At 33.7% G+C, this 13,907-nt stretch overlaps 1 protein-coding gene across 3 annotated transcripts; it reads right to left on the minus strand.

Moving 5' to 3' along the window:
- Positions 1–538: 538 nt before the first annotated feature.
- LOC113731902 (probable magnesium transporter NIPA4) lies at positions 539–6,842 on the minus strand. 3 transcript variants are annotated; one of them, XM_027257411.2, is made up of 10 exons: positions 6,139–6,171; positions 4,832–4,888; positions 4,502–4,547; positions 2,745–2,835; positions 2,507–2,667; positions 2,253–2,380; positions 2,020–2,157; positions 1,457–1,549; positions 1,201–1,306; positions 539–1,040 (listed from the first exon to the last, which is right to left on the minus strand). In XM_027257411.2, the coding sequence occupies exons 3-10, from the start codon at positions 4,512–4,514 to the stop codon at positions 937–939; spliced, it is 834 nt and encodes a 277-aa protein (XP_027113212.2). In that variant the 5' UTR covers positions 4,515–4,547; positions 4,832–4,888; positions 6,139–6,171; the 3' UTR covers positions 539–936. The 3 variants fall into 3 exon arrangements, 2 of the variants coding, with proteins under 2 accessions (XP_027113212.2, XP_027113211.2); XM_027257410.2 differs by lacking the exon at positions 4,502–4,547 and having other exon boundaries at positions 6,139–6,838; XR_011840430.1 differs by lacking the exons at positions 539–1,040; positions 4,502–4,547 and adding an exon at positions 1,702–1,902 and having other exon boundaries at positions 1,214–1,306; positions 6,139–6,842.
- Between the last annotated feature and the right edge of the window lie 7,065 nt (positions 6,843–13,907).

The following is a 13,907-nucleotide window of genomic DNA, read 5'->3' on the forward strand; positions in this document are numbered from 1 at the left end:
ATTTAGATTAACGAAAATTATAATTTGGACCATAGCAATACAACGTAACTCACAACTCTAAACAATTGTTCTTTTGCTTCAGAATAAAAGACTACTTGCCTTTCTTGAAAAATAAAGCATACACACTAAACAAATAAAACAACTACATACATGTTAAATCGCTGTGTTTCTGAAGGGGGTATATGTAACTATAAAAGTTTAAGAGAGCTACATAAATTTAGCACAAACTTTGTGAATTTATGCTTCCTTTTCTCCTTTTCCTCTATATTTTTTGATGTAGGTGAAGCTGCACCATCATCTGCTTTGCAACCATCTTTTGTGTACATTTAGGACCATTTATCCTATGAATTCGATAGATTGGAGAAACTGTTTTCCTTTGCCTCTAAAATACAATACATGCTAGTCCACTCATGCATTTATTTAATTTCTGTTCCAATTGTCTGGCCAAAAAATACATACATGAGGCTACTAATGCAGTACATATTTTTTCAATAATTGGCATATTCTCTCTTAAAGTAAGATATTCGAGTCCACGTCCTTGAGATGCAAACTGAGAGGAACCATTTTGATTTGTATGGACAATCTACTCAAATATTACATTACCGTCCAGTCTTCCAAGTGAGTGCCACAGTTCTAAGAGGCAAGTATCTATTCGGCCTTCTTTTCTTTCTTTCTATCTTCCCTTTTCTTTTTGGTGTTGTTTTGTGGAAAAAAGGAAAAAAGAGCCAACAACAGTAAAGTATGAGTGAAGGAGAGGGAGAGATACAACAGGTGGGGGGGCAAAAACTCTTCCTTTCCTCCCGATTGTATACAAAAGATCGCATTTGGAGGCTCTGACAAAATACAATTTCACATTGGTGTGGTCTCTTCTCCGAAGAAGCAGGACTCTGAAGAATGACGGCTGAATATTATAAAAGGAAAAATCCCAAAAAATAATTATGTTCTGAGTGAATCCTGCCGCCTCAGAGGGATGCCTTCTTGGCCAAAACCATCCTCCTCATCAGTGTGCTTGGAAAGCCGCAACGATGAAGGTGTAGAACCTAAACAATGCATGAACAAATGCAACATCACATATAATTATCATTGCTACATGGATTCACCCCCAAAGAGATGAAACTAGTAGTAGACACATGGATTCAAAAGTTCTTGAAAATCATCAGTTCGATAAAAAGATTCAGCAAAAGAGAGCATGGAGCATACTGTCCGCCATGTCTTTTGTTTTATGAAGAAGAAAGGTCCCAGAAAGAATTGTAACAAATCCACACATCTCTGTCACTATTTGAGTTGGATTCTGCCTATCCCAATCCTGTTAACAAAACGAAATTAACAACATATCCGAAAAGGGTGCTGTTTCAGAAATTACATATTAAAGCTGATCCTCGTAATATAGCATAATGGGTAACCAATCCCAATCAAGCAGAAAGGCGATGCTGTTCTGAAAAGGTAAGAGGATTACCTTGAACATGATCACGCTAGCCAATATAGTAAAGGATGTAAACATAACGTAATAGATAGGCGAAACAACAGCCGTGTTGAATGTGTCAAGTGCCTGCATTCAACATTATGCATACATAAATTAGTAGAAGAGGAAAAGAACAGAATAAGGAAGCTCTTTGGTATGAAAAAAAAATTGATTTTTTCTTTAAAGCTGCTGCTCTCTCTCTCTTTCTCTCAGTGAATTTGTGCAAGGGCAGACCAAACCTGGCACCTGGGAAGTAATCATCTGATTCTCAAAATTTTATCGCCTTCCCATAGGAAAGCAATATGTTTCACAATTGAAGTTTCAACAAGAAGACCTAGCTTTTGATCCATAGGGGCAGTGATTTTGTGATATATGTGGGGAAGAATCATTGTTTAAAATCCCCCCGGTGCTTCTTATCTTGAAACAAAGATGCTTCTTATCTAGAAAGAAACACTCACCAATTGATATCTTTTAACCAATTGATATCTTAACTATTATTTCATGGAATTCAAAAGATCAAAGGAAGATAGCACAGTCAAAGAACGAAAAGCTATTACCTTATTCAAATAGTTCATTTGGGTAATGACACAAACCATCACCACCAAAGTAAAGAACCACGTCTGTGGATATACAAGTTGATTCATTCCTGATAGCGTTAGCTTCAGAGCAATTCCGAGTGCTTTGACACTCATGACCTGTCACAGAGTATCTCCTTAATTGATTTATTCTGTGTGAAGATCATGAAAGGATTATTTTTTTCCCTCTCAGAAAAGAATAAAAGTATGCATACCGATAAAGATCCAACTAGCGAACACACTCCGATATAAAACAGTATGTGAGTCTGTCCATATTCAGGGATATAATGAAATATAAGGATCAGGACAGCTATTATAACCACAGCTGCATAGAAGAGAAAGGCTGCAAGAAAAATTTGCACTGACTTAGAAGGACATGAAGAAAAAGAAGCAAGCAAAAGAAATGACCACCAAGCTTTCACCATTGCTCAAGAGACCAATCAAAAGGTCGGTGATATTAGAATTTCACCTGGTTCAGTAGCTAGCTGCCATACTTCTGCAACAGATTCAATTGCACGTTCCTGAGGAGCATGGAGTACAATTGTTGTGGAACCCACAACGCACAAGGCACAACCAAGAATTCCAAAAGTATGTAGCTTCTCTCGTAAAATTATGTGCGCAAGCACAGCACTGCAAGACAACTATTTAGTCAGTAAATGAAGCAGTGAAAATTACATCAAACCAACCAATGCGAGTTCATATCATACCTGATAATAATACTAAGTGCACCAAGGGGAGTCACTAAAATAGCAGGTGCAAATGCATAAGCTGCAAAATTAGCAATCTCTCCTACAATCACTGTTGCAACAGAGACAACCCATCAGATATATAATTGCATTTTCAGCTGTATCAGCCAACAAACAGTTCATGTAACTAATTTGCAGCAAAGTAAAAAGTTTAATAGAGAATCTTTCATCACTTCATGATGAAATAAAGAAACGGACAAATGGAATAACAGGAGAAAGAAAAGACAACGAGTAATCAAAAAAACATAAGTTCCAACAAGCAAGCTAATAAAAGATCTTCTTCACAAAGTTTACTTGCTTTATAGAAAAAGGCATGCCAACCATCACAAAGAAATCAAGATGAAAGAAAAGGAGCTTCATATTTTACAAAGCAAAAGTTGGAGACTATGCTCTGAAAATAATGTATATTAGAGCACTCCATCCTCTACACCAGACAGATAGACAATAATAAGATGAAAAGTGGAGTGCATCTCAAACTCCGGGATACAAGTCATAGGCCTCCAAGTTCTTTACTCTTGCAGGTAAACAAATTAATTTTTGACTCTTCTTTCCACCAGATTGGGAAAAAGAACAAAGATCGGATTCAAGGTTGATATATTTTCCCTCCCCAGAGAACTACATGTGGATAAGTTGTTTTAGCCTATAATACAAGAACACTTTAGAAGCATTTGCTTACAAATAACAATTCTCTTCAGAGAAAGAGAAGTTCATCAATATATAGGCTAAGTGAAGATCTTGAGAAATGCAATCCTCAAAAAATGTTAAAACCTTCCTACAGTTTCTATTCCATTGACATCCTTTAGATTTCTTACATGAAGTCAGTCATCATGTTTGAAAACAGGTTTCAGTATAAATCCAACTCAAAGTGTTAATTCATACTTGTTCCAAAATCACATAGGTCCCATCAATAAAGAATGCAAACAGAATAATCAAGAAAAATCTTCATGAAATCATGCAGAATTAAAATGTTGATTCAGTTTCCAGAGTATTAACATGAAGCTCAGAAGTCGAATAACGGGACTTGAACTCTTTAGGCTATTACTTTCAGACCCTGTCTGAAATTTGAACTCGTACTTGTCTATGCTCTTAATTTCAACTACAAAGTTGCAAATTAGATTCTAAAGGATCGCACCTTCAATCAACGACTTCTAACTCGTACAAATCCTGGTTTTCAGTAGAAAGCTTAAGAATCTTATTAAACCATCATAGCTGAACACCTGTGGCCTAAGGAAACAATAATACAGCCATAATCCACCTTACTGCACCTAAAATCAAGTAGCCTGATGTGTCTCTAATCCACATCATTACATGACCCACTTTAGATCAATTTTAGCCAACAATTCTAGATGCATCATAGTACGAAATGTTAATGGTTTAATATTTCAAAAGATTAAGTTTACCAGATACAAATTCTTTAATTAACAGTCTTTAGACAATAAATCTGATCACAGAGCATCTTAAATATTATGGTCTGTCTCAAAATAGCGGTTCAATGTTTCCTTCCAATGTGCCATGATAGTTGTATACAGTATACAAAATGATTTACTAGATGCATGCGTGAGTAAGGGATACGCGTTATTTTTGTCTTATGTCCGTCTTGCAACATGCAGCCTTTCAAGTGCTGTTTGTGCACTGAAGCAACAGTTAATCCCAGCATTTTATTACATCAGATCAAAGCCAAGGAGCTATTCTTCAACACAACTCTAGTTTTCTCTCACCATTAATCTGCATAGATTGTCCATGCTGTCAATTTCCACTATACTTCTGCAACAGGATGTCAAAATGGTTAGACCAATTAATCGGTTAAACAAATTTTGGTTATCCACAAACTCCAACTCTGGACAGAGCCATTCAAAACCATTCACCTATCGTCTCAAGGAAAACAAAGTAGCATATGAACCATGAGTAAGTTCATTCGTTTTTCTAATTGGTAACTCTGCATGCATTTAGACGAATTTCCTTCTAAAAGGTAAAGAAGCAGACAAATAAGATCTCATGACCCAAGCTTAACATCATACATGGCAAGGGAATATGAATAGACAACTCACTTGTTATCATGCCCACCCACCAAAGTGGTTCATATAGGTACGAATATCCTCCAACTCCTGAAATGGAAAAAAGAAAGAGCATTATAAACTGAAATGGTGAACAAGAACGCAAGGTAGAAAAGAAGTTCAAGCACAATGCATTCAGTAAATTAGTGGACCCTTTTAGTCCCAGTAAGTAATCACAATATTAGCAGTCCCACAACACAAGAGGTGCAATCTCCTTGACAAATGCTATTTATCAACTGACTTTCCGACATGATAGTGTAGTCTCAAGGGGCTTCTGCAATTCAATAGGAGCATATTTTCCAGACTGTGGCCCTGTTTGATAACCCAATTCAGCATTTTAACTTAATGGGTTCAGATCTTAACATATTCAGACGCATTTGATAACCAAAAATAAAACATCTTAATAAATAAGTGGTACTGAATTCTCTAGGCCAAACTTACTCCAAACAATAAGTGATAAGTAAATAGCTTAATGCCAAAAAAAAATAGCTTAATGCAAAATATGTTCAAATATTAAGATTTTAATACTTAATAATTTAGTAACTTAATATATTCAAACTTCAGATTTCAGATTTCAATTTTATCAAAAGTTTGCAAGATATTGTATGAAAGAAAAACGTCAGTGTTATAACCTTATAAGCATAAGGTACTTGCAGAGTCTTTCAAGTGAACAACATGATCCTCAAACTCACTCTCCAACATCCTACGCTGTGGAGACAATGGCTAATGGCATTTTTAGAGCTGACGACGACCATGTGGAAGATAAGCTTCAAGCTAAATTTTGGAACCATCTCTTTTTCACCCTGTTATTTTGTGTGCTTTGCATTTTTGAGTTTCTCAAACAAGTCACCACTTCTACCCTAGTTTAGGTAGCTATGTCGGCAGGAAGCACAAAATGCTGGCCTGGTGCGAAAAAGTGAAATGTTACCAAGTTTTAAATTAATTGCGCCATTGATCTAGTTCCAACACCAATGATGTAACCAAACATAAGCATACATAATGAATCAAGTCAAAATACAACGTATTCCAGTCTTCCTCCGCACCACAAATGTGAACGCAGTCCATAAAGACCTGAAGTACACTACATCTGCTTATAAAAACCTCAAAGATCTCAACTTCCAAAACTCAAAACCATCCCAAATACAAAATTACTAGTAGTTCATTCCGACAAATAAACATCGACTTCCGCAAGAGCATAACCACCCATAGGAAGTATACATCCAACTAAATGCATCAATTTGAAGTCAACCGAAGAAATAAGAAGCGCAACAAAATAATGAGCAAAAATGAGATAAAATTACCAGCCCTGATGCCGGAAGCCCCAGCTTTCTTTAAACCCTTTTTCTTAACGATGAAGCTAGCTCCAATAAAGAGACTGGAAGACAATGCAAGAACTAGCCCTTTAATATTATCGGAGGACATGCCCTTGTACGAGTCTGTCAAGCTGCGCGAAGCCGCATCAGCAGCAGCAGACACCCCTTCTGCTGCCATTTCGTCCAAACAACCAAATAAACCCTAGCCCTTATCACAATCTCATTTCTAAAATCAATTCCACAGCAACAACTCCAAAGCCAAATTTGAACTTTTTCTGGTGGGTACCTGGGTATTTAAGTGGATCTTAACTTAAATTAGGAAAAATTGAAAAATTTCACAAATTCAGGGGAATTGTACGAGTTTGATTAGGGGGGTGGGGGGTTTGAAGATCTGAATTGAGAAGAGTAGCGGGTTGGGCTTGTAGGAAGGAGAGTGTACAGCTAAGACGGGTGTTATCTTTGCTGGGATTTGCTCAGATCGGAAGGCAAAGCACATGAAGTACTGAAGAGGGTTATAATTTGTTGAGTAATTAGTTTTACCAGTACTAGGACTCCTCTCCGACTTCGTGTTGATGAAGACTACCCGCTAGCTTGCAGCTACTACCCGCTCCCTCAATCTCCACCGTTATTCTGCTTCGGTAAAACCCACTTTTTGCCGCTCTCTTTTTCACCTTTTCCTTTCGGATGTATTTTCTGATTTTCCGCATCACAGATTAATACTAGTAAGTAGTACTAATTGTTATAAATGGTGATTAACTCTTTTTCTTTTTCTAATTTTTCATGATTATGGGTATTAGAAGAACTAAATATAAATCTATATTAAATCAATTTCCCATTGCCAAGTTGATGTCATTTTCTTACGAAGAGAAGATAGAGAAGGACGAGATTTGAAAAAAAAAATGGCAAAATGCAGTCGTGGAAAATTATAAATTAGAATAGAACTTTTATTTCATGACCATATCATGTTGATTATTGAATTGGATTATGTTGAAAGCTTTAAATTGATAGATTTCAAAGATTTAAGAATGATATTATAGTTGATCTATTATAATTAAACAAAAGGGAATTTATTATTTTTTATCCGTAAGTAAATTCTAATTATAAACTTAAAAGAAACTTATTGACATACAACTATACTACGGATAACTGGATTAAGCAATAAGACGAAAGGAATTGTAAATAGAAAATTATGAATTCAGTACATCCCACTTACTTAAAAAATACAAAAGAGGGAGAAACATTGGACTTGACTATTGACACTATACAATGAAAGGGAATTCCTACATTTTTGGTATAATACAATTTTAAAAATATTGTGACTCAATCAACAGAGTGTACAAGACATATCTGTCACAAATTCAAGGAGGCTAGTATATGAATTAGAATAATTACTAATGTCAATTGCGCCACACAATAAATGTGGTAGCACAATAATTATATATACATTAATACGATACATATAAACATTGGAATGATAATGTACAAAGAACATATAAAATTTTTGGCTCTGTTTGGATTTTTCATTTTTTGGAAAACAAGTTTTTCATAGATAATATTACAGTAATACACAAAAAAAAAACTCAAAAAATGCCATATCCATACAATATATTAAAAATAACTCCAAATACACCAAAAATTAAAAAAATAAAGTCTACAGTATTTTCTTCTTTCATCTATCACCACTACTACCACCACCCTCACCCACCATCTTCCTCCTCATTCCTCTCCCTCCCTCTTCCTTCTCCTTCTCTATCTTCCTCTTCTCTTCCCTTCCCCTTCCTTTCTCTTTTCCTGCCACATCTCACCTCCTCCCTCTAGCCTTAACCAGATCGAGACCTTTGGTTGTGACCAAAGGCCACGATCTAATCTCAATGAGGCAAGATCAGGGAGGGGAAGGAAGGGGAGGGGCGAGGTGTGGCGAGAAATGGGATGGAAGGGGAAGGGTGGGAGGGGAGCGAGGGAGGAAGAGGAAGAGGGATGGGGAGAAGAGAGCATGAGCGAGAGAGGGGATGGTGGGGGTGGTAGGTGGAGTATTAATTTTTAAAAATTATCTTAAAAATTTTTAAACTTTAAAAACACCTTAAATATATCCTAAAAACACCACTAAAATCATTTACAGTAAAATATTTCAAAAATAACTAATCCAAACGGAGCATTTGTCATTATGCATTCGAATTTAAACGCCGACAATTGTATGCTATTTGTATTGGATACACACCATTTCTATGCCCTCTCGTTAATCGGTTTTGAAGACGTGCCTTTTAGACTACAAAGAATAAGAAATCTCGTTCATTTTGTTAATCTTTGTGCTTTTCGTTTTTCGAGAATATATATGGGAAATAAGCATTAGTTGGTCAAATTCCTTATCATCCAAATGAATTAGCTCGTCAACTTCTTATTATTCAAATGATAGAGGTTGTAAATCATTTTTTCTTTTTCTTTTTTTTAGGCTTGGCCAATTGTAGTTTGAGAACAAGTAAGGCATGGAAATGAAAAATGCAACAAGTCAAGAGCTACGCGAACAAATATGATAAATGATAGTAAAATTTATATATTTTTTTACGTATATTATTGTTCATTGAGGATGCGTTTGATAAAACTGAAATTTGAAAACTAAAATTTGAATCCATTAAGTTATTGAATTGTTAAGTATTAAATTAAATACATTTAATTGTATATAACATTCAATAATAAGTGAATAACTTATCACTTATTTTTAAGAGTAAGTTTTGTTTAAAAATTTCAGAGGCTTCGTTTTTTGTTATCAACCGTGTCTAAATATATTAAGATATGAATCCATTAAATTTAAGTGCTAAATTGCATTATCAAATAGGATATGAGTTAACCCATCATTCATTTTGTGCTGTCTATGGGTGAGTGTGATAAAATTGAAATTTGAAAACTTAAATCTAAAATTTGAAGCTTGAATCTATTAATTTATTAAATTGTTAAGTACTAAATCTAATATATTTGAGTATATATCACGTTAAATAATAAATGAATAATTTATCACTTATTTTTTGAAGCAATTTTTGTTTAGAAATTTCAGTGCCATTTATTTAATTCAGATGTTCAATTTTTTGTTACCAAACTCGTATAAACATATTAAGATTTGAATTTATTAAATTTAAGTGTTGACATGGGTTATCAAATATAGTCCAAGTTTAAAGTGATATTTTGCTTAAAAAGAAAAAAATAATAATAGTTAGAAGATAAAAGATCAAAGCTCAAGAATGCGCCACAATTTGGTGTTTTGAAGGTTTCCAAAAGTGTGGAAATTAAACTATAGTGACATGGGTAGCTAGCTATTCACACAACATATATTTGTGGATTAATCTTTACTACACTGATAGAATATATACTATCAGTATTAAATGAGTGATAACTATGTAAAATTTGAATTTAAAATTCAAAATTTTCACATATATCATGAATGAAATAGTAATGCTGACAGGTTATACACTATCAGCGTTATACAAAAATTGAATTTGAAAATTCAACTTTTGCACATATATCACGAATCCAATGGTCTATATCTATATGTATTGCAGAAGAGATTTTTAGCAGAGACCCTCTCAATGGCTTCCAAAATTCTCATTCTTTTTCCTAGATTTTTGTATTTATTTTAATACGTAAAAAGTAGTGGGTTATAACCAACCTTATCACCAATCAAATTTAAAATTTAAAACATTCCCACTATCTATTTCATAAACCATTTATAGTTTGTTATTTATACTTTAAATTCTTTTTACTCCTTAATTAAAGACAAATGCTCATTCGTATTCTATTTTAATACAATGTTACATTTTTATAATTAAGAAATATTTGCCATCACACTAACCCTATAACCACCCCTACAAATGAGTTTTGTAAATTACAATCATGTTTCAAAAAAATCACAAATGTATAACTAAATGTAAAGTTGAGAGGATAAAGTGTAGCTAAATATAAATTTAAGGGGTTTACTATATTTAACCCTAAAAAAATTTCAAAAACAAAACAAGTAGTGGGTTATAGATTTTTGTCTAGATTTTTGTATTTATTTTAATACTTAAAAAGTAGTGAGTTATAACCAACCCTATCACCAGTCAAATTTAAAATTTTCTCATAATCTACTTCATAAACCGTTTTTGGTTTGTTATTTATACTTTAAATCCTTTTTACTCATTCATTAAAGACAAATGCTCATTCACATGCTATTTTAATACAATTTTAATTCGCAAGCATACAATTTGATCAAGAAACAGCAGAACCAATTAAGACCAGATTTTGACAAAAAAAAAATTAGGCCTGGATGCCACTGGCACGTTGCTGTAACTTGCGATGCCAATTAGGACTATTTAGCTTTTTTTTTTTTTTTTTTGCAAGAAGTTAGGACACTGTAAAGTTTATTTAGGCAAACTTTGCCTCATCGGTGATTTGATTATCAAATTATTGAATATATTACAAATCATATAATATCAGTCTGCTATAAAAATTAATATTTTATTAGCTTGTGGTATTTGCGTACGAAATTTCAGAGATAAATCAAATGCTTTTACTTATACTCTATATAATTTGAATAGTTTTTTAGCGAATATAACCATACTATGCAGTACAATCACTTTGTACAATTGGAGCTAGCAAATTGTATATCAATTACAATTTAGATTTTACTCGATACCTGCGCATTTGGTGAATTCCATCAGTAACACTACATCAAACTTTTAATGTTGTTTCATACTCTTATCAACATGTATTTCAAAAAATTGTAGATTTGAAAATGATACATGTACTCGAAAGTTAGTTACGTGATTGAGGTCAAGCAATTTTACAACATCACAAGCATTGTTGATAGCAAATTCGAAAAGAATATGGATATCCGAATATACAATCATGCATACGGTAAACTTACTCTATTTAATTTAATTACTGCACAAATTTTTTAAATTTATAATAATAACCTATACCTTATTTCATTCTTATAGGTTAAATATTTTCGAATACTTGCTTACATTCAGAGCATTAACATAGAAACCATGTTCTATGAGCCATGCAAAAATTGTGGACAACTATGTGAAGGTCATTTTCAAAAATAACATGTATGCATTGTAACGATGTGGTCGACACTGTTGTTAGGTAATTAATTTAATGTACCTTTAATTTCAACAAATTTTTCTGTATTATATATAACATTTTATTTGTCAAACATGTATAATGTTAACATACAAATCAAAGATTCCAGTGGTAACACGTATCTTAATCTCCAGGACAGACATGCACGATTCGTATTTGGTTGTGATGTTTCTTATCTCAAAGAATTACAAGGAATGTAGAATTTCTTGATATATGTTTATTTTTTATAATGCTATTTATAAACTATGTAAAAAAAATACTAATTTTGAATTTCGCACGTACTTAATTCTCAGGACAATGGTGATAGGTTGTTCAACCAACGAATCAATTCATGCAAAGATCGTGCATTTTCATTTGTAGTACGCATTCCACAAAATATAATATAATTAATTAAATCACCAATTTTTGACTTTCGTACTAAAAGTTGATTGGTGTGAAAAGTCTTCGCACCTTCATGCAAAATTATCAATCGAATGCATAATATTTGTAAGTATTTTATTTTAACAACATTTAATTACATTCATTTTTATTCATATATCATTCATTTTCTAATATAAATTTCTATTATTTTTTCAGGATCTATCTTCTGAAAAAAGGTAATTTTTGAATAATATACACATTCTATCATATTTCAAACTATTGTTAGACAGATATTATATTTTAATTGTGTTGTTACAATTTTTTAATATTTTTTAATTCACCCTTTTATTTACATTTTTTTCAATAATGTCAACACCGTGCGTAGCACGGGTATTCACACTAGTTCTTAGCGTATTCAGGAGTTAAAAAACCAGAAAAGCCAGCATACAAAGCAGCCAAATCTTTTCACTGCACGGGACCTAGAAAATTTCAAATGGAAAACTCAAAGTATAATGACCTTCCAAGTTCCACCATAAATAGCAAATAATGAATCAAAAACTAGGAAATGAAATCTTTCACTTTTTAAATAGTGTTACAAGATCATTGAAATTTTGTTATAATATACCCCAGATACCTATAAATTTCTATCATAAGAATACCACATCCGAAAAAAAAAAACATCCGAAAAACAACTTTACTTTTATATCTTAGAAAGACTACCATATCCTGTTTCTTTTTTTTTTTTCAATACAGAGAGTATTCCAATTTTGTCAGACTAATCTCCCAATGCCTGTGCACCTCGCCCCCAAAGATACACAAGCGGTAGAGACGTGACTCGAATACACAATCTCGGGACCTAATTAGGTTATCCCAAAATCATCCGAGCCAACCCCAAGGGACTTTTAATTACACAGGGGTATCCCAAATTTGTCAAACTAATCTCCCTACGCCTGTGCACCCCGTCCCACCAATGATACACAAGCGGTAGAGAGGTAACTCGAATACACGATTTCGGGATCTAACTAGACTACTCCGAAACCATATGAGTCAACCCAAGGCGCATATCCTATTTCTTTACTTACCATAAGAAATTGTGAACTGGGCACAAGTGCATGGGCTTGATTCACCAGTTGATTTACCCTTCCATGTCTCAATTCCATTACTATTGCAAAAGAGAATATATTCGTTAATCAAATACAACAAAGTTTTCTAGTTTATAAAAAATATTTTTTTTCATTTTCGTTGCTAATTTGCCTGGCGACACTTCTCATCCTCAACCCAACACAATTGTTTTTCTTGGCATTTGTTTTAATCACCACCTTAGTTTTACCTTTTCAACCACTAAATTTGCCCCCTTTCGATGTTGTTCCAAAACCTCTTTTGTTCCTCATTCGACCCATCCCCATCTCTTTTCTCATATTTATCTTTTGAAACACCCACACCCATAGTTGATCTCAGACCTTTCTCTAGACAAGTCCAAGTGAGATCCTAAACACAAGTTTTTTCCTTATCTTCCCAATGTCATCCTGCCCCCAGTGGGTGCTCCATGAACTTTTAAATTCAAATATTTCTATTTCATCCTATATATGCAAATCTATTAACAAAACAATGTCATCCTACCCCCAGTGGTGCCCCATGAATTTTTAAATTCAAACATTTCTATTCCATCATCTACATGCAAATCTGTCAACAAGACTGCATGTGTGCCTCTTTTCTCATCTTTATCTTTTGAAACACCCATACCCATAGTTGATCTCAAACCTTTCTCTTATCTTCACTGTTGAATGGGTAATCCCAATCCAGACAAATTCCCACAGCTACCGCATATAGAAATACTCGATTGACAGTAAATGTAGTATCTTTTTTAGCATCAGCTACCTCTTGTTCAAGTACCAACTTTTTGCACAATTAACAACTTGTTGTTTGGGTAGTGGCAAATGATCTTCGTCTGCATGCAATGCCTTGTATTGTGAGGATATTGCCTCTGGAGCCACGTAAGCCCAATATATGTCTTGACACAGCGTAAAAACGAATTATGCAAATTAATATTCTCTTCGAGTACAGAAAAATAAGAAAAATAAGAAAATCATGAATTTACATATATTACCATGAGGACCTTGATCAGCTACGGGTAGAACAACCCTTGGCACCTTCAACCATGAATGGCTAGCCTGTTAATAAGGAAGTAGGATGAATGACTTAAAAAAAAATCCATTACAGGGGCAGACAGGCAGTCAAGAGTAAAAATGGAGGAAAATAAAAAAAAGGTGTCATTTAGCTAT

Source organism: Coffea arabica, chromosome 2e (assembly GCF_036785885.1).
Source record: "Coffea arabica cultivar ET-39 chromosome 2e, Coffea Arabica ET-39 HiFi, whole genome shotgun sequence".
NCBI classification, from domain to species: domain Eukaryota; kingdom Viridiplantae; phylum Streptophyta; class Magnoliopsida; order Gentianales; family Rubiaceae; genus Coffea; species Coffea arabica.